Source organism: Diaporthe amygdali (assembly GCF_026229845.1).
Source record: "Diaporthe amygdali strain CAA958 chromosome Unknown NODE_28_length_639089_cov_64_968398, whole genome shotgun sequence".
Taxonomy (NCBI): domain Eukaryota; kingdom Fungi; phylum Ascomycota; class Sordariomycetes; order Diaporthales; family Diaporthaceae; genus Diaporthe; species Diaporthe amygdali.
The window spans coordinates 313,732-332,399 of record NW_026517048.1 but is presented as its reverse complement, the minus strand read 5'-3'; the positions used below and the strand labels follow the sequence as shown (position 1 = coordinate 332,399).

Genomic DNA, 18,668 nt, shown 5'->3' with positions numbered 1-18,668 from the left:
CATTGCACATTGCCACCACCATGGCAGGCTGGAGATCAACCAACATTTTACATCTGAGAAGAGGTATATGCATAAACCCAGACCCTAGTCTCCGATCAAAATCACCTGAAAGTATGACATGTAATATGGTGGTTTAGGATCAGTACTCAATCTTTCGGAATAAGTACTGTCCCCATATCTGACAAGTAGCTGCCTGGTCCTGAATGCCCCGGCCTGCTTATGGTTGGAATACTGACCAAACAGAAGAGACCTGGGTAGCTGAGCAAGCTAGCGATGAAGTAGTTTATCTCCTTTGGTATAAGTGGTCTGTAGTGCGACATTAGCATCAACGAAGCAACTTACATTCTCCCCGCACGTCCTAAGCAAGCACTGGCAAGCTTCACAGCTGACGCGAATTATCTTCCACCCAAGCAGGCCATGGCGTCCAAGACAGCAACACACATCCTGTACTACAATGCATTCTCCCTCAACTCCACCATGGCGCGCTACGCCTTCGCCCTGCGTGGGGCACTCAAACCCGGCCAATCCGAGATTACCATCCAAGAAGAACCATTGGACATCGGCCTGAAGCGCGAGCAGCTTACGGAGCATTACTTGGTCGACATCAACCCCAAAGGCGAAGTGCCTGTGCTCGCGCCCGTAAGCGGTGGACCTACGCTGCCGGACAGTGTGGAAATCACGTTCAAGTTCGGCGAGGTGTACGAGGATATTATTCCGGAGACACAGGCGGGGCAGATCAGAGAGTTGTTGGATAGGTTGCATAAGCTAGGGATCTTTTCGTTGACGATGGGGCCGCGGCCGGGTGTTGGGGCGGGGCAGACGGCGGTGTTGGAGGAAAAGTTGAAGGGCGACATTAGTGACAAGTATCGGGCTGCTTTGAAGGAGAAGTTGGAGCAGTAAGTATCTCGAAGCTGTTGGTCAGTGGAGTTTTACGGCTACCTAGGTACTGACCATTCTTGACAGATGGACGACGGTCAAAGTCCCGTCACTGACGAAGGAAGGGCAAGAGAAGTCGGCAGCAGACATGAAAGCTTATCTTGGGGACATTGACAGTTTACTGTCCAAGTCAGAGACGGCGTGGCTGCTAAGCACCACCAGGGCCTCTGCTCTTGACGCTCATGTAGTGCCCCTTGTGGCTCGCATGCTGGACATCAAGCAGGACGGTCTGGTCCCGGAATCTGTGGCGAAGTATGCGGCTTCGGCGATGCAGGGTCAGGAGTGGAATGCTGTGATGCAGGGCAGGACGACTCTGCCACCCATGCCACCGGCGCAGAAATAGTTTCATTCCCTTGGACGCTTACTCTGCCGTTGCCCGTTTCTTTTGATGGTCTGGTCCATAGTTGTTCTACAGGAGCTTGTCCCAACAATAATTGCTTCGAACGAGTTGGCATCAATGACGCATCGTCGGGCGTATAAAATAACCGTTTCGAGGCTATGCTGGCGGCCTCGAGATGGGTGAAGGGCCAAAGGGTATTGTCCTGCCCAGAGCGCCTCGTGTTTTAGAGGTTGCTCGCGTCGCTTTATCCGCCGGACCTGCTGATGCTTGGACCTTCACAGAACTAAAGAGATCGCGTACGTTCGCTGAGGCATGTAGACAAGTTGGACCACAAATCTAGATGATCAAGAGGTATTTGTTGATGTGTAGGCTCAGCTGGTGTAAGGTAACGGCAGGTGGGGCTCTGTGGCCAGGCGCATTCAAAGGAAGCCTTGAGGTACGTACCTAGGCTCGAGCTAGGCAACTCACCACTTCCGTGCAGGTGCGCAGGAGGTCTACAGTTTAGCCGGCCGGCAAACAGACAGAGCCCCCACTTTTGAGGCCATCCAGGCAGCGTGACTGGCCACATACCCACCACCTGGCTGACCACACTGAACTGGAGTGACTGGCTGGCCTTGCAGGTGTGCACGCCCATGGGACAACGCTTCCAACGACCCGCCTCGCTTGGGCAAGCAAACTCGAGAGAAGAGTAGCTGTCACCCCCGACATCCAAGGTTGAAGCTCACAGAAAGGACTGACAACATCGCCGTCGCTCTGCCTCACCTTTTCTCGTGTGACCGTTTCCTACCTCTGTATTCATTGTCTATACCCGGACAGTACATGTGATTCCCCTCAACCCCGCCGCTTGTCATCCCTGGTCCCGTGCGACAGGTCCAAGTCCAACCTCTCCAGCCAGAGCTCCATGAACGTCGACCCGTCCACGACCCCCAAGCTCTCTCACCACCACTTTCTTCTGCCGCCAACAACAACAACCAAGCCCTGCCCACCACCGAGTTGAAGTCAACATCCACCAGCTGCCAGCACCGCATCCAACAAGCTCTGTCGCACGCAATCTTGGTTCTTGCAGTCGCCTGCTGACGGCCCGTCTCGATTTCGATTTCGATTCCATCTCGGCCTCCTCTCTCTCGCCCACTCTATCCCATCGTTGCCCATAGCCGAGGACACCAGAACCCCAACATCCACCACCACTGTTGCAGCGGCGCGGCTCTGTCCTTGCGGATAGCAGAACCGTCTTCGCCCCGCCCCCCCTCCATCCAACACCCATGCTCCCACGATCGTCGGGAACATTTTCTCCCACTCCTCCGCAAGGCCTACAGACAGGAATCTCCCACTCCCCACATCCGTCGCAGGCAGGTGTGCTGAGTGCGGGTGCCAGCCCGAGTACCAGCAGCCCCACTGGGAACTACGCCGTGTCCAAGATCACCATCGCCCAGGTCTATGTGCTCTTGAGCACCCTGAAGGCGAAGAAGGACGACCCGGCCGAGTACGAAAACAAGGTCAATCGGCTCAATAAGGTACGTAACTGCCACCAAGATTCGCATCACCATTGACATCAACAACCCCATCGCCGCCATTCCCCAGGCTTTCAACAGCCGTCCGCTTCCACCTCCATCTCGTTCCTCAGCTTGAGCTTCATCCGCAGCTCCCGCCCTCATAGCCTCCCCCTTCTTCTTTGCAATCATCGCTCTTGCCCATGTCCTCAACCCCTTCCTTCTGGGCTTGTCTCCCATTGCACAGACTGACAACCTTGACCTCGCAGCTCATCGATGAAAACGGTATGGAGGTCTTTACGAAATACTTCACCAAGCTGGTGCATACCAGCGCGTCCCAGATTTTCCCAGGCACGAGTCGACCGATAGGTAGCGCGACGAATACCGGCAGTTACTCGCTGCTCCTGGAGGAGATGCGCAAAATATCTCACGATGTGGATCAAGCGACAAAAATCTCCGAGTCTATCGAGACAGGGACAGAGGACATCTTCCGCGACTTCGACCTCTCTACCTTCATGGAGCATTTCAGATTGGACGCCCTAGAGAAGACAATATTAGCTCTAGCATTCAAGTTGGGCAGCCGGCCTGATTTGAAGACAAAAGGTACGCTGCTGGCCCGTGATCAGAGTACCCTGCAGCAGCAGCGCTGGCAGCAACTAACATACGGTCTCTAGCTGATGCCATTCTCTCCACCAACTTTCCCACCTTCAACGCCATCCTGTCGCAACCGGACGGAGACCATTCCGACCTGAGCCCTCACTTCATTTCTGTCATCATCGATCGCCTCATACAATACCATCCTCCGAACTTCAACTCCGCGACACACAGGGAGCTGTCCTCCAAAGTCGAGACTAGATATGTTCAGCTCGATATGGCGACTCCTTCCGAAGCACTGGCCGCCCTAGACCTCCACAGGGTTCTTGTGGACAAGCCACCCAATGCGTTGGCCTTGTACATCCAAAAGGTCGGTCCTGACTTCACGCGAGACGAGGAATCCTGCGTTAGGCTCTTGCAGGAACGGCCCCCTTCTGTCCAGCTGAGCGCGGAACAAGTTTCGAATGCACTTTGGTACACTGCCATCAGCCAAACCCCAGAGCAAAGCCCAACCGTCCTCGTCGCTGGTCTTCGACGGACCCTGCCCCAGGGCTTTAGATGGCAGGACGTGCTGTCGTACTTTGATCAACCCAGTGCCCGGATATCTCCTCCGCAATTCCTACGCCTGTATAGAGCCCTGCATGTGGTTGCCCTGGAAGATGATGGATCCAATTTCGACATTCAGAGCCTCTGGGGTGGAAACTGGGCGAATGCAGATGCCCACCTGTCTTTCGTCTGTGCCTTTGGCAGTCTTACACCAGAAGAGCTGGACGCTACTACGATACCCGGCCTCCGACCAGCGTTCACCTTGGCCGAGTACGCGCAATCTCCGGCACCTGTGCGCGAAAGGGCGGCTTACGCGGTCAGACACCCTCTGGTCTCGGTTGACGCGCTTGCAGCTGTCTTTGGTGTCGCTCTCAGCTCGCAGCATGCTTCACAAACCACTGAGGCCAAACGCTTGTTCAACGAAGTAGTGGTGCCTAATCTAGACATCTTTGTTGTCTCCGCTTTTGGTGTGCCAAAGCCATGGCCTGAAATGGCGAACGACACCTTGACGACTCTGTTTGAAACCTTCTTGTTCAAGCAGCAGGAAGGTTATCAATTCGCCCTCGACAGCCTCTGGCGGAAAGACAAGGACTTTGTGAAGCAGAAGATTGGTGAGGCGCATGTACGACGACCCATGGACTTGCCGCTGTACCTTGAGCATGCCGAGTACCACGGCTGGCTGGATGAGTTCGCGTATGAGTTCAGTGGAGTTGGCTTGGATCTCGCGGCTTTTGCACACGGGCAAGGCCGGTTCGATATGGACCAGTGGATAAGAACAAATGCCACGAGGGGCGCCGAAGTTGTCAGATCTCTCCTCCAATTTGTTACCATCAAAGCGGACTTGGAGACAAGATACCAGCGACAACAAGGGGGACAGGGGCTTCTTAGAACGACGCCACTTCAGGTGAAGACAGTGTACCCTTTTCTGGGCTTTCTAAACGAGTTCTGCACTGCCGAGCTGCTGCAGGAATGGAGGGAGTGTCAGCGGCAGTGCACGATTGCCTACCCACGCCTCATCAACTACGGCGGCGCCTATGATGCCATAATCGACTTGAATGGCGCAGATGGCAACAATCTTCCTCTCGCTGCCATTAGTAGGATGGAAGATCATTACAAGAGCATGTATAGCGGAGAGACTCAGGTTAGGGACATCGTGGAGGCTCTTGAGCGCTACAAGCATTCCCGTGACCCTCTCGACCAAGACATTTTCGCCTGTATGATCCATGGCTTGTTCGACGAGTTCGTGCATTACCCCAGCTACCCCATCGATGCACTCGCGAGGACCGCAGTTCTGTTCGGTGGCGTTATCTCCAGAAAGCTCATCGATGGCACGCCCCAACAGGCTGGGCTTGAGATGGTATTGGAAGCAATCAGGGATTATCCTCCCGAGCAAAACATGCACAAATTTGGGCTGCAGGCCTTGATGCAGCTCTATCCCCGCTTTCCAGAATGGCCAAGTTTCTGTCGGCAGCTTCTTCAGATTAGTAGCCTGCAAGGCACTGAGGCCTGGAGAAAAGCAGAGATTGTGGTCAGGGAGCAGGAAGAGGATGCAACTCATCAGCGCAATGGCGGGGACGCTGCTCTCAACCATGATCCTCTCACGAACGGCAATGTGGCTGAAGCCAATGAACCGCAATTCGCGCCCTTTTCCTCCATCAACGTGGACCCTGTCCCTGTCAGCGCTGCTTTCGAAGACCCAACAGGTGAAAACCAGGACAAGATACAGTTTGCGCTGAATAATATGGACCAGGCTTCATTGAAATCTCGATTCGACACAATTTACGAGTCCCTCGAGCAGAAGCACCAGCAGTGGTTTGCCACTCACCTGGTTCGTGATCGGGCAAAGGTGCAGCCCAATCTCCACCAAATGTACCTCGACGTGGTGAAGCTCTTCGAGGACAACATTCTTTGGAATGAAGTCCAGAGGGCGACTCTGAGTTGCGTGGCTCAAATGCTGAACTCAGAATCGACAATGCATAGCTCCACCGAGCGAACCCAACTGAAGAACCTCGGTGGTTGGCTAGGCATGTTGACCCTAGCCCGGGACAAGCCTATCAGGCACCGAAACATTGCCTTCAAACAACTACTCATCGAGGCACATGACACGAAGAGACTGATAGTCGTAATTCCCTTTGTGTGCAAGGTACTGGGCCAGGGCGCGTCATCGGTCGTGTTTCGTCCGCCGAATCCATGGCTGATGGACATCATCCACCTACTCATCGAACTCTACCACAACGCAGAGCTCAAACTAAACCTCAAGTTCGAGATCGAGGTACTCTGTAAGACCTTGAGTCTGGATCACAAGAGCATTGAGCCATCAGGCGAGATTTTGAATCGGGTCATCGCGGAGGAGGCTGCCCAGGTCACTGTGGCAGATGGGCTGGAAGCATTCGACAACTTATCTCTGAATGGGATCGGGCAAGGGGTGGTCAGCAATCTTTTGCCTCATGCTGTTGCACCAACAATTCCCGATCTGCATTCACGTCTCAACATCCCTCCGGCGAACGAGATGGTTGTGAGCAACAGCCGTTTGCGTGATATTGTCCACACGGCATTCAATAAGGCTCTGCAAGACATTATTCAGCCTGTTGTCGACAGATCCGTCACCATTGCTGCCATCAGCACGCATCAAATGATTCGCAAGGACTTCGCTACAGAGCCTGACGAGCATCGCATCAGGAACTCTGCCATCAGCATGGTAAAAGCCACGGCAGGCAGCTTGGCTCTTGTTACTTCCAAGGAGCCGCTGCGTGCTAACTTCACCAACTACATGCGCCAGCTCTCGACTGACTTGCAGGGTGGCCTGCCTGAGGGGACAATCATCATGTGCGTTAACTCAAACCTTGAGCTCGCCTCCAGCGTGATAGAAGATGCCGCCGAGAGGCGTGCGATTCCGGAGATTGAAGATTTGATCGAGCCTGAGCTGGATGCTCGCCGGCGCCATCGACTGCAGAGGCCCAATCAGCCCTATGTCGATGCTTCGCTGAACCGATGGGCCATGACAATGCCAGATCCCTATAAGATGGCCCCTAGTCTGACTGGCCTGAGTCCGGAGCAAATGGCGATTTACGAAGAGTTCCAGCGGCAACCACGGCCAGCCACGACCACCACGACTCCTTCCCACATCGCCTCAACCTCTGACGCGACGAGGTCGATGGCCAACGAGATTCTCCAGGATCAGTACAGTTCTGTGCCTTCTGTCCCGACGCCAGCGGAAACACCTGCCATGCCTCCACTGGCTGGACACTCGCAGAACTACCCTCATGCCCACTCGGGCTTGACAAATGGACGACAGCCCGCCCTTAGCCAGGTTGACGCTAGAGTACTGGTCGAGCGCGTCAGTAAGCTCCTTTTTGAACTGCAGCGTGCAGCAACGGAGGCACCCGAGGAGCATTACGAGGATCTGCCAAGGGGGCATACAGTCCTGGACACGATGGATCTGCTCATTTCTAATGTGATCAAAGCGCGTACATCGACAACCGACGATCCCACACCGCACGTCGTTGAGCAGATCTGCAACGTTCTCCTCGGCCCATTAGAGGACAGCCTTGCCATCGAGACTTTTGCTCACGCCCTCAGCACGATTCGAAGGATGGGAGGCCCGGTCTTGAGCGACTTTGCTGTGCAACTCTTCCGGCGCCAAGATGGGTCCACGTTTCTGCGTCTTCCAATCATCAAGGCTTTTATTGGAACCGATCTGCTCGACTGGCGCACCTTGGACGAAGCCCTTTCCACATCCATCAGGTCGCAAGAAGAGGGAAGTATTCAGATGCTGGATCAAATCATTAAAGCGACCGTTCTAAGCGAGACACCGATGGCGCTGTTTGCCAACTTGAGCTCCAGCCTGGATGTTGCTTACGCGTGGATCGTTGCGGATCCTGATGTGCCAGGGGGCGAGGAATTGAAAGCTACACTGGACGCTGCTCGCGAGGCGCGCAGTCAAGTCCAAAATCGCGAGCAGATCGAATATGTGTTCGACGAATGGGTGTACCGCTTCCGAAACACCCCGGTGACTGATAAGCTCGCGCGCAATTTCGTGAAGCAGTTGAACGATCACGGCATCGTGAGGTCGAAGGACGACCTGTTAGTGCTCATTCGCGTTGCCCTGGACAGCTCCGTGGTGCAGTTCGAAGCCGCCATTGCCTCTGGCAGCAGCATTGATGATGGATATATCTGGGTCAACGCGCTGGCAGCCCTAATTATGGCGTTTGTCAAATCCACCGGTTTCGACGATACCGATCCGAAGTCGAGCCCAGCATCGCTGCTCGCCTCCGTTTGGGCGCTTGCTACCATGGTCCTCAACGATCACGCGAGGAAGCGCGGGGAGCTCTTCAACCAGCGAGTCTTCTTCCGTTTCTTCTCTCAACTCTTGCATGAATCCGGAGCATTCTTCGAGCAGCTGGGCCAACCTCATCGGGACGAGATGCTCTTGAAAATTGCGCCGCGGCTCTCCGCTCTTGGACCTTCGATGTTTCCAGGCTTCTTCTATGGCTGGCTTGGCCTGATCCACCACGCAGCTTTCCTCCCTGCCATCATGGATATGGAGGGGGAAGCTGGGTGGGCACCGTACACGAAGCTCATACAGCAACTGCTGGAGTTCGTGGGTGAACAGCTGAACACGGCCCAACTGCCTGACGTGATCCACAAGCCTTACGAGGCCGCCGTCAAACTATTGATAGCGTTGCAGCATGATTATCCTCAGTACGTGGCGACCAACTCAACAGCACTTTTAGCAAGCATCCCACCGCACTGCACTCAGCTCATCAACACAATACTGTTTGCTTCTGTCAGCAAGATGCCGGACCCTATGACGGCAGGCTTGGATGCTGCTGGCAACCAGACTGGGCCTTCACACGAGGCTGGAAACCCGGCTGGCTTCCTCCAGAGCATTGGTCTCCTCGAAATCCTCAACTCAGCCCTGGAGAATGGTCCTTCGGAAGATGCTGTGGCTCACATGACACATGCGATCACGCGAGGAGATGGGAGGACGGGCTTCGGCCCTACCCGCATTAATGCGAACCTAGGGGTTATCGAAGCAATCACGGCGTACATCGGCAAGCACGCGGTGCAGCGCGCCGAGGCAGGGCAGGCGGCATTTGAGCCTGGCTCGTCAGGCCTCGCGACGCTGTCAATGCTCGTGCACGAGCTCGCGGCGGAGCCGCGGCACTTCTTGCTCTTGAGCATTCTCAACCACCTGCGCGAGCCGAACGCGGACATGGAGTTCTTCAGCAAGTCCCTGCTGGAGATATTTTCTCACGACCTGTCGGACCCAGAGGAGACAGAGATCCGCGAGCAGATTGCACGGGTGCTTTTGGAACGGCTGATTGGATTCTGGCCGCAGCCGTGGGGCTTGCTGATCACCGTAGTGGAGCTGGTCAAGAACGACAAGTACATGTTCTTCGAGCTGCCGTTCATCAAGCAGACGCCCGAGGTAAGCAATCCATTCGCCGATCTCCTACTTGATACCTATGTAGCTAACTTCTTGTCACACAGGTCGCCCAGCGCTTTGCGGAGATAGTGACTGCGCATAGCTAGAAGTTGACGGAGGAGGCGAACAAAGGAACAAGAAAGCACGTATAATGATGCCTTCTGGATTTTTGACCATGACGGCGCAGGTACAGCGGGATGGCAAGAAATTTCATCACGTTGCAGAGACGGGATTGCATTGTACGGGTTCTGTAATTTCGCTGCTACACAAAAAGGGAAGGATTGAGAAAAGAAAAGTTCACGGGTGGGCGGAGACGGTTGGGCGGGAGTTGGCGTTGGGCAAGGCTGGATGATTCCATCCATTCATTGGTTCATGACTTCGGAGCGAGAGGGGAGATAGGCTGACCACCACACCTTGACACAAATGGGCGCTGTTGTTTGGCCTGGCGGGGTAACTTCGGCAGCGGACGAGGAAGAGATGAAACCAAAAAGAGCGGGATGGGGGATGTTCATGTGTGTCTCAGATCACGGTGTTGGGTCGGTGTATTGCGTGTGGCATTCATGTATATGTATGAGTATCGGACTTGTAATGAACAACAAACAGCATTGGGTTTCGGGCCGCGAGCCAGCCCTTCACTGATCGCCGCCTCCTCTTGTTCCGTATGTATGTGGGCTGTCCTTCATGACAATTGTGTAGCAGTGTCTACGTGGTTTCTGTCTCCGACCCCCCTAGCGTCGTGACCGAGACTATGTTGCATATGGCGTCTGTCACCTGACAGGTTCTCGTTGCCCGATAGTCACGGCATTCTCTCACCTCTCCTTCGGTCGATGTGTTAAAGTCGTGTTGCATATGGCATCTGTCACTCTACAGGCCCTCGTCTTCCGATAGTCCCGGCATTTCCTTGTTCAGCCTCTTGGTGGCAGCTGAATCACTAGTCATGTCTCAAACAATGTGTTCGCAGCCTACGTTCGTATTATGTGTTCATGTCCTACGTGCCATGTCATATTCAGCTGGCTTGAGATGGGACGACGCCGTTCTTTGTGGGATGAACGCAAGGCCACCTGTCGGAATCTACCGATCCGAGAGGCCTGACCGGGGCACAGAGATCTTGGGTCGCTGCCCTGTGCTGTGTATCCTCGGGAGCGCGATGCCGACAGTCAGTAGGGAATGGATTAGAGAAGGACCAGAAAAAGAAAAACGCAAAACACATAAAAATAACACACTGGAGAGAAAATCAAGAGCAGAGCCAATAGGGTGGAGAGTGGCGCCTGCCAGTCCCTGTGGGCCGCAGCTCGGCTACGCTGAAGAAGACGAGAGACGTTGTAGTTGGACGTCGATGTCAATATAAGCGTCGATGGCGAGAGACGCGGGATGCATGTCGCATGAGATGGCTCTTCAAGGCTAGCAAATCGTGCTGCGGGTGCGGCTGGATGGGCTGTGATGGGTCAGAAATACCATGCAGATTTCGATGTGGAGAAGATGGGCAATTTCGAATTATGATGCTTTGCTTTTTCCCCCTAGCCTTGTGCCCAGCAGCAGGAGGAGGAGGGGGTGTGGGATGAACGAGGGCGATAAGGTTTACACCCACCCATGAGACGAAGTTGAAGTAAAACGTCGGGCGGCTCCTAGGGCCCAAGCACCTGGGGTTTAGGGCCCAACACGGACTGCAAGCTGCAAGCTGCTTCGCTTAGGCATCCAACCGCCGATTTTCTTCAGAGGCGGTCAGTCCCCCACAGGTGGCTGCAGGTGGAAGACTAACATAGCAGCATAGTAAGCTGCAAGGAACAAGGGAGCCAACCAGCCTGGCGGTCGCTCAGACATCCCACCCTAGCCCAGCCCAGCCCAGCCAGGCCAACCCCCGTGGCACCATGCGACATCACGTGTACAGGCTTGACTTCCTGCACCTTCACCTGCAACGCGTGTCGATCCAAAACCGCTCACTCAAGAACCCCCCCGCGACCGCCCACCGCATCGCGCAGGTCCAACGCCTCTCAGATTGGGATTCGCATCCCCATCTGAACACTGTCGGATTCCAGAATTCGATTTCAAATCCTGCAGACCGGTCAGCTAGGGCACTTGAATCGAGCCAATCCAGCCAGCCACTCGCCTTATCTCCCCTAGGTCCGAGTCTACCTTTCTCACTGCTGCCTCCTCTCTTCTGCCTCCTGCCTCCTGCCTCCTGTCACACCGGTCTTCTAGGGTCGATTCAAGTGAATTGGGCTGAACTGCAGTGTTCTGGGCTAGGCTGGACCAGACTGGGCTGGGCTGAAGACGTCCTTGGGATGCGCATCCGACGCCGCTGAAGAGCCTGACTCTGCGCCATGCCCGTATCACAGCATCTGAGGCGAGGCATCCACGCTGCTTTGCCCAGGAGGGGAACACGTAACGAAGTGCCATCGTGGTCAGCAACATGGATTCTGCAGCATGACACAGCGGTGTCATGGGGAACTGCGCGCTGCTCATGGCCGCCTTTGGCAAGACTCGTCCCCGAGACACGGACGATCCACTCGTCAACGGCCAGGTCCCGCGCCAGGACACGACCCGACGACAAAGAAGCAGCAAGACCTCTCTCCGAGCTTGCAGAGACGTACAAGAAACAGCTTGTCGTTTTCGGCCTCGGTGTAGCTGTCATGGGCGCATACATCGCCATGGTCGTCCGCAGCATGACCAGGGACCCCTGTGCCGACCACCGGGTGGATGCTCAACATGGACAGCACGGCGATGTCCCGTCAGGCCGCCCTCTGGAGTTGCGGTCAGGAAAGATCACCGCCTCTGCCTTCGACCGTGAGCAGGACTGGAACGAGTGGCTCATGGGTATCACCAGCCTGCGGAAACTCATGGGTGGGCTTGCAAGAGGTCACGTCCTCGAGGTTGCCGTGGGCACGGGCCGGAACATTGAGTACATGGACTGGGACGACATCAAGAACAGTGCCCCGCGCCCCATGGACGAAGGTATCGGCTTTGCGCCGAACGCCAAGTCGCTGGAGGAGCTGGAGCGGGATCGTGTGAAGAGGAGGATGGAAAAAGGAAAGAAGGGCTTGGTCCTGCCTGGAGACGACGCTCCAGAGGTGTTGAGCTTCACCGGTGTGGACGTATCCGCTGATGTGCTGGAGGTGACATGGACGAAGCTGAAGAAGGCCGTGCCAGAGTTGATTCCTCGCCGCAGAAGGCAACCGAACGAGGAGCATCAGGTGCACCAGCAGCAACACCAGCAGCAACACCAGCAGCAACAGGAGCAGGACAAGGCTGCTGAAGAAAAAAAGCCCATCGCGTTTCGGAACCCGTTGAAAGCCCTGTCTGAATCCAAGACGCCGGCTCCTGCACGACATCCTGCGGCTTCTCCAACAGGCCAGTCCGGGGACCAGTCATTGGCCGCCAACATTGGCAGTGGTCGGATCCGTCTGTTCAAGTCGGATGCTCAATCCCAACTTCCCTCACCACCATCCCTACTCGCACCGGATGCTGCAAGCACCCTTCCCCCACCGCGCTACTTTGATACCATTCTCCAGAACTTCGCAATATGCAGCGTGGCAGACCCGCATAAGCTGCTAGCCAACATGGCCCGCGTACTGAAGCCCGGTTCCGGCCGTATCTACCTGCTTGAGCACGGACGTGGCCGTTACGACTGGATCAACCGCGCGCTGGACAAGTTCGCCCCCTCGCACTTTGACAGGTATGGGTGCTGGTGGAACAGAGACATCGAGGAGGCTGTGCGCAGGGCCGAGAGGGAGGTGCCTGGTCTCGAGATCGTCAGGATAGAGCGACCACTCTGGACACAGGGTGGTACGATGTACTGGATCGAGCTGAAGGTCAACCCACAGGAGTGAAACGGAAGCAGCAGAAGCAGCAGCAGTATCCCGCCAGTGGATACTCCTGAGCGGCCCACATCCCGGCTCGCCTCGTGATCTCGGGGCACTGCGGTGCTGAAGGCCGCGGGGAGGGCCCGACAACAACACGGCAAAATGGTTTCGATGAACGACCCTAGTTAAGCGACCAGGGCGGGCCGTTCCTAGATTCGCTGGTGGATCTGCAGCACCCCGTCAGATCAAGATCGATATAGGGTGTGACCTCAGAACTCATCCCACCAACGGGCTGCAGCATCAATTCGGTAATCGTGCACCCCCGTGCCTCCTTGTCTTTTTTCAACGGAGCACAAATCTCCCATGCCCGCCAGTGGGGAAAGCCTCTGGAGATTTGATGCGGCCGACCGACAGTGTAACTGGACAGAAAACGCGAGAACAAAGCAAAGCCGATGACCGGAAGGAAGTACATCTCTTTGCTTTTGTTTATGTCTCTTGCTTTTTTTGCACTGCGCAGGAGGCTCCGGAAATCAAGACCCGAAACGGTGTCAGACAACCGACCCAGTACCTTGGGCCTTCTTTTTCTGGTCATGCCTGCCACCGACCCTCACCGACTGACAGCTTCCAAGGCTGTTTGTTAATCTAGATGTAACTTAAAAACAAAAAAGACAGCGAGCCATCAAAGGGACAGGCGATTTTCTCCTCCGCACCAAAGCAATTTGTCTTTTTCCAACGCTCAAAACGGACATGGTCTCTTACCGGCTCCAACCTAAGGCAAGTGCGGTTTTTCATGTGACACGGGCTGGCGAATGGGTTGGTCCAGCTCGACGTGAGAACCTCGCTGGGTCCTTAATGATTCATTCGAACACCCGGTGTGAGACAATCATCATACCGCCTCCCCCCCCCCCCTCCATATCCTCATCTATTGCGAAATGACCCGTGGGATACCGCAGGCCTACATCCACAATACCTAATTATCGCCTCCTGAAACGGCGTCGTCACCGCTTCCCGGGCACGGCCATTATTCCCAGGCCCACTGTTGGCGGCTCTGTGCTGTAAGAAGAGGCCATCGTCAAGACAAGACAGAAGCAGTGATGTCCAATGAAGGCGAGGTGAAAAGCAACAATATTCATGACGCTCTCATGATAGGGTGGGCCGGCTGCTCATCTTCAGATCGCAACTCGTCTCTGGCAAATGAGACGGGGTCCACTGACGGATCTTTTCCGGGAAGGCGCTCAAGTCTGTCTCACGGATGAGCTGGAAGCAGAATCAAAAACCAAGTGGCATGTTCGCACACACGATCTGGGCCCATCAGGATGCATACCTGGATAGGCAGGCTGGCCGTCCGGGACGGCAAGTGAGCACATCACATCCCGCTACCGGAGAGTGTCTTCCTAGTCAACACACATATATAGGTAGGCAGGTTGGTATGTACACAGACTCACGATGCTTCCACGATGGCAACGTATCACACGGCAGGTGTGCTGCGCAATGGCATAACTCGTCCCTTCCCTCGCTTCCGTTCCTTCCACACAATATCAAGTGATGCCGGCAACATCGAACCTGCCATTCCTTCTCCTCAGACCATCCGTTGCTATTGTGACCTACCTTCCTTCTCAGACAAGATCCTATCACATCATCAATTCCGAACCAAGCACCTCCAAGACAGGGGCGCAGCCCGACAACACTCGTCCTGAGCAGCAGAACGATTCTCCAAGCCATCACACCTAGATCACTTCTCTCATCTTTTTTGCGCACGCATCTATATCCGCAGCATTTTTTACGTGGCAGGCACCCCAGGTACAGCAAGCATCTCAACCAGGGCTCACAAAGGAAATAAAAAAAACAACGGGCACAGGCACAGGAAAACGACAGCCCCCCTCAGCCATCCATCCTGTGGACCACGGCAGCTCCTGTGACAATGCGCGTCTCCGCGCCCGGCTCCACTGTCCGTTTTGGACAGGTCGAGATTCGAGGCGTCCAGCAAGTCATTGAGTTCGAAGCCAGAGCTAGAGACCATCAATTCGACAGAAGAACGCGCCATGGCCAACAAAAGACTGAGGCAGTCTCGCCCGAAGCCATCGAAGCCATCCAGTCCAGGACGGCCATCGTCGTCCCGTGCAAGGACGAGCCAATCAGTCGCATTGTCAACGTCTGGGCTGGGATCCCGGCAAGCAGCCTCCTCATCTCCGTCTCAGCCTCCACAGAACATGCGTACGCCTGTGAGAGGGACACGCTGGCTCAGTTCTGCCGTGACACTGGACGAAACGGCATTAGCGTCCACCAGCGCGACCCCCAGCTCGGCAAGGCTCTGAGGGAGATCGGTATGACGACGCTGCTGAGAAATGACGGCCGCGCCCACGAGGGCAAGGGCGAGGCGCTGGTCATCGGGATTGCTCTCGCTGCCACTGCGTCAGGCCCTGGGGCTGCCGACGAGACCGACCCGTCTGCCCAGACTCGCATCCATCAGGAGTGCCACGGGCACAACAAGAACGGCGAAAGAAATGGCAGGATCAAGGATCAAGCGCCAAATGTGCGGTGTGGCCGCGGCGGGCCGCGTGGCACCATCAACGGAAACGGGCAGCACTGCGGCGGCACCTGCGCGGCCACAGACAGCGGCACTTACCGTCACAAGCAATCTCGTGGCTACGCCGCCAAGAATGGTGGTCGTACTAGCTACTACAAGTATATCGGCTTCATAGACGCGGACAACTTTGTCACCGGCAGTGTCTCGGAGTACTGCAAGGCCTTCAGTACCGGGTTTCACCTCGCTTCGGCGCAGGATACCATGGTACGTATTAATTGGGGCAGCAAGCCAAAGGTGCACAACGGCCAGATCGTTTTTAAGACCTCGGGCCGGAGCAGTGAGGTTGTGAACCGGCACTTCAACCGATTTCTCGGCCAGCTAGAGACAAGGAGCAAATGCATCATCAGCGGCGAGGCCTGCGAGCGCGTCAACAACGACAATGGCGGAATGGAGCTGCAACACATTTGCACTGGCAATGCAGGGGAGCATGCGATGACCATGTCGCTGGCGCTGAAGCTGCGCCTGGCAAGCGGCTATGCTATTGAGCCCTTCCACTTCCTAGACATCTTTGAGCGCTTTGCTGGCGAGGACAAAGTCAAAACACCGCCGGCCTCATCCGTCCCAGAGATGCATTCAACCATCTCCTCTTCATCTTGCTCTCCATTTTGGGCTACCCCTGACACTTCACCCGTCTCATCCCCAATGTCGGACGCAGCCATGAGTGCCTCGCCGCTGCCTCTTACAAGCAGGGCTACCGCGATGGCTGTTGACCCGCGACCACTAGCACACAGCTCCGAGGAACCTACTGCGATTCCCAAGGTACAGATTCTCCAGATCCGTACTATGAACCCACACTTCCACGATACTGACAAAGGGGAGGCCCATATCACGCGCATGTGGACGCAAGGCCTCTCGGCCATGTACCACAGCCCATTGATGGCGAACTTTCCTGACTTCAAACAAAGCCTCTGGGATGCCATCCTAGAAGGGAAAGTTGGGAAAGTTGGGAACGTTCAACAGGACAGTGGCACAAAGCATGACCACTTCCCACCCACCCCGCCATTCACTGCATCTGTGTCTTGCTCGATGAGTCCTCCCTCTGACCACGACCAGGTGGTGGCTAACGGGGCCAACTTCGAGCCTGCGGAATGCAGGATCTATCCGCCCGCCGGAGACTTTGACTTGGCCAGGCTGAGGGACATGCTACTGCGCGACAGCGAGCTCTTCTGGTGGTCGGGTGACCCTGAGGACGACCAGGAGGACGTAGACTACATCGAGTACACTGATTCATATGCACAGGACACCACGGCTGGCATCTTCGCCAGGGATGAACCTGTCCAAGAAAGGCCGCTACAGCATGTGTCTAGGAGAGACTCTGGTGTCGACTTTGGCATGGACGGCGCCGAGCTGCACGGGGCCACTGATAACAACAGTCTGGGCATGATGCATGCCGGAGATGTCTTCCTGAGCAACACCAAGAATAACATCAGCATCAACGCCTTTCCTGTCCAGGGACCCATCTGCTAGGCGGTGGGTCTGAGTCTGACGTCAACAGAAACCGGCATTAGCAACCCTCCAGCTCGCACCGAATGCTCCGGTGCTGTTTAAGATAGGGCACACGGCTGGCGCATCAATATGTTCCGCGGTGGCAGGGACGACAGCTACGATGGTGAGCGATGCCTCTGGCGGTGCGTTAGAGGTTCGCGCAATGCATTCCGGAATAGGGTGCCGGGGTTATGGGGATATGCGGCCCACGTTCCCCCGTCGCAAGCGAGCAGATCGGTCTTTGCAGCATCGACGATGCATTTTCTGGAATAGTGGCTTGCCTGCATGCATACACGGCAAACAGTTGGCGCACAACGACTACTGCAGTGCAGGTCCCTCCGTACAGCCGCTGGGGCGGATTGATTGGCAATCGACAGGGTCACGCTGGAAGAAAAAAGTGACCAGGCACTGCGTGCAAGCCACCACAAAACGGGTCCCTGCTGCATTGGGTTTCCTTTTCTGGGAGGGGGCTGGTGTAGCTTCTTCCTTTTTCCTTTTTCAGTTCTCTCTTTTCTTTTTGCATCACGCGTTGGTTCATGTTTCACGACGTCGATGACAAAACGAAATGCACTGTTAGATGGATGGATTGATGGGGTTGAGGGTTTACGGTTGAAGAAAAGGAAGAAGTTGTTGCATAGAACACGGGGGCATCAACGCTTCATTGGCATGGGCATTGGTAGGACGTGTGCATGGGCATGAGCATGGGCATAGCATGGCATCGCATGGCATCGCATCGGCGTGGCGTGGCGTGGCGTAAACGAACACGACAAGATTGGGAAAATAGGACAGAAGGAAAATTACATACAGGGATGTTTTGGGGTCTGGTGTGCTATGAGATTTGGGTTTCGGGTCGGGTCGCCACGGTACGGTACGGTACGGTGTTGGACCTAAGGTGTTTCTTGAGAGTCCTGGGTGGGAATTACGGGGAATACGGGAGAGTTGTTCACGGACACAACAGGACAGGACTTGCACTTGAGATACAATTGCACAGATGGTGAGCTCGAAGCAATGAGATTAATACGGACGCTCTTTTTTCGTGGAATATTTTATTTAACCTGTGGCTTCTTCTGCTTAGATGTGTGTGATGCTGCGCTCTCTGGCTGTGTGGTGATTGGTCTTGGCACTGGGTGTGGCTGGTGTCTTTGAGCGTTGTTGTACCCTTTGTTTCATGATGCGAGTGGCAGCCACTTGGTAATGATTACCTACCTATTATTAGGTGGGCTGATCAGAACCACGGACGTGATATGCGCGTGTGGAGGATACAGATGATCCCCCTGCTACGTATCTATGTCTATATGGACTATTGTGAATATGGAATCTATGCATGGATCTACTTCCGCCATTATGTATTTCGATCGTAACACGCAGCCAGACATGTCTTGGTTGGGGGTGGGGGTTTTGGGCCGGGTTCAACTGCGTCGCTGTCGAGATGGCTGAAGAAAACGAGGACGCCACCAAACGC

General features: G+C 55.3%; 4 protein-coding genes across 4 annotated transcripts; all 4 read left to right on the top strand.

Annotated features, from left to right (window-relative positions):
• Positions 1-417: 417 nt before the first annotated feature.
• Positions 418-1,279, top strand: J7T55_0148127 (uncharacterized protein; the record flags this gene model as incomplete). The annotated part of the gene is made up of 2 exons (XM_053131791.1): positions 418-896; positions 964-1,279. 2 exons carry the CDS (start codon positions 418-420, stop codon positions 1,277-1,279), a joined length of 795 nt encoding a protein of 264 aa, XP_052990173.1.
• A 1,259-nt stretch (positions 1,280-2,538) lies between these two features.
• On the top strand, positions 2,539-9,441 carry J7T55_014811 (uncharacterized protein; the record flags this gene model as incomplete). Its single annotated transcript, XM_053131790.1, has 4 exons — positions 2,539-2,790; positions 3,036-3,369; positions 3,441-9,337; positions 9,400-9,441. 4 exons carry the CDS (start codon positions 2,539-2,541, stop codon positions 9,439-9,441), a joined length of 6,525 nt encoding a protein of 2,174 aa, XP_052990172.1.
• Positions 9,442-11,655: 2,214 nt separating this feature from the next.
• J7T55_014810 (uncharacterized protein) lies at positions 11,656-13,161 on the top strand (the record flags this gene model as incomplete). Its single annotated transcript, XM_053131789.1, has 1 exon — positions 11,656-13,161. The coding sequence occupies one exon, from the start codon at positions 11,656-11,658 to the stop codon at positions 13,159-13,161; it is 1,506 nt and encodes a 501-aa protein (XP_052990171.1).
• Positions 13,162-15,055: 1,894 nt separating this feature from the next.
• On the top strand, positions 15,056-17,188 carry J7T55_014809 (uncharacterized protein; the record flags this gene model as incomplete). The annotated part of the gene is made up of 1 exon (XM_053131787.1): positions 15,056-17,188. The coding sequence occupies one exon, from the start codon at positions 15,056-15,058 to the stop codon at positions 17,186-17,188; it is 2,133 nt and encodes a 710-aa protein (XP_052990170.1).
• Between the last annotated feature and the right edge of the window lie 1,480 nt (positions 17,189-18,668).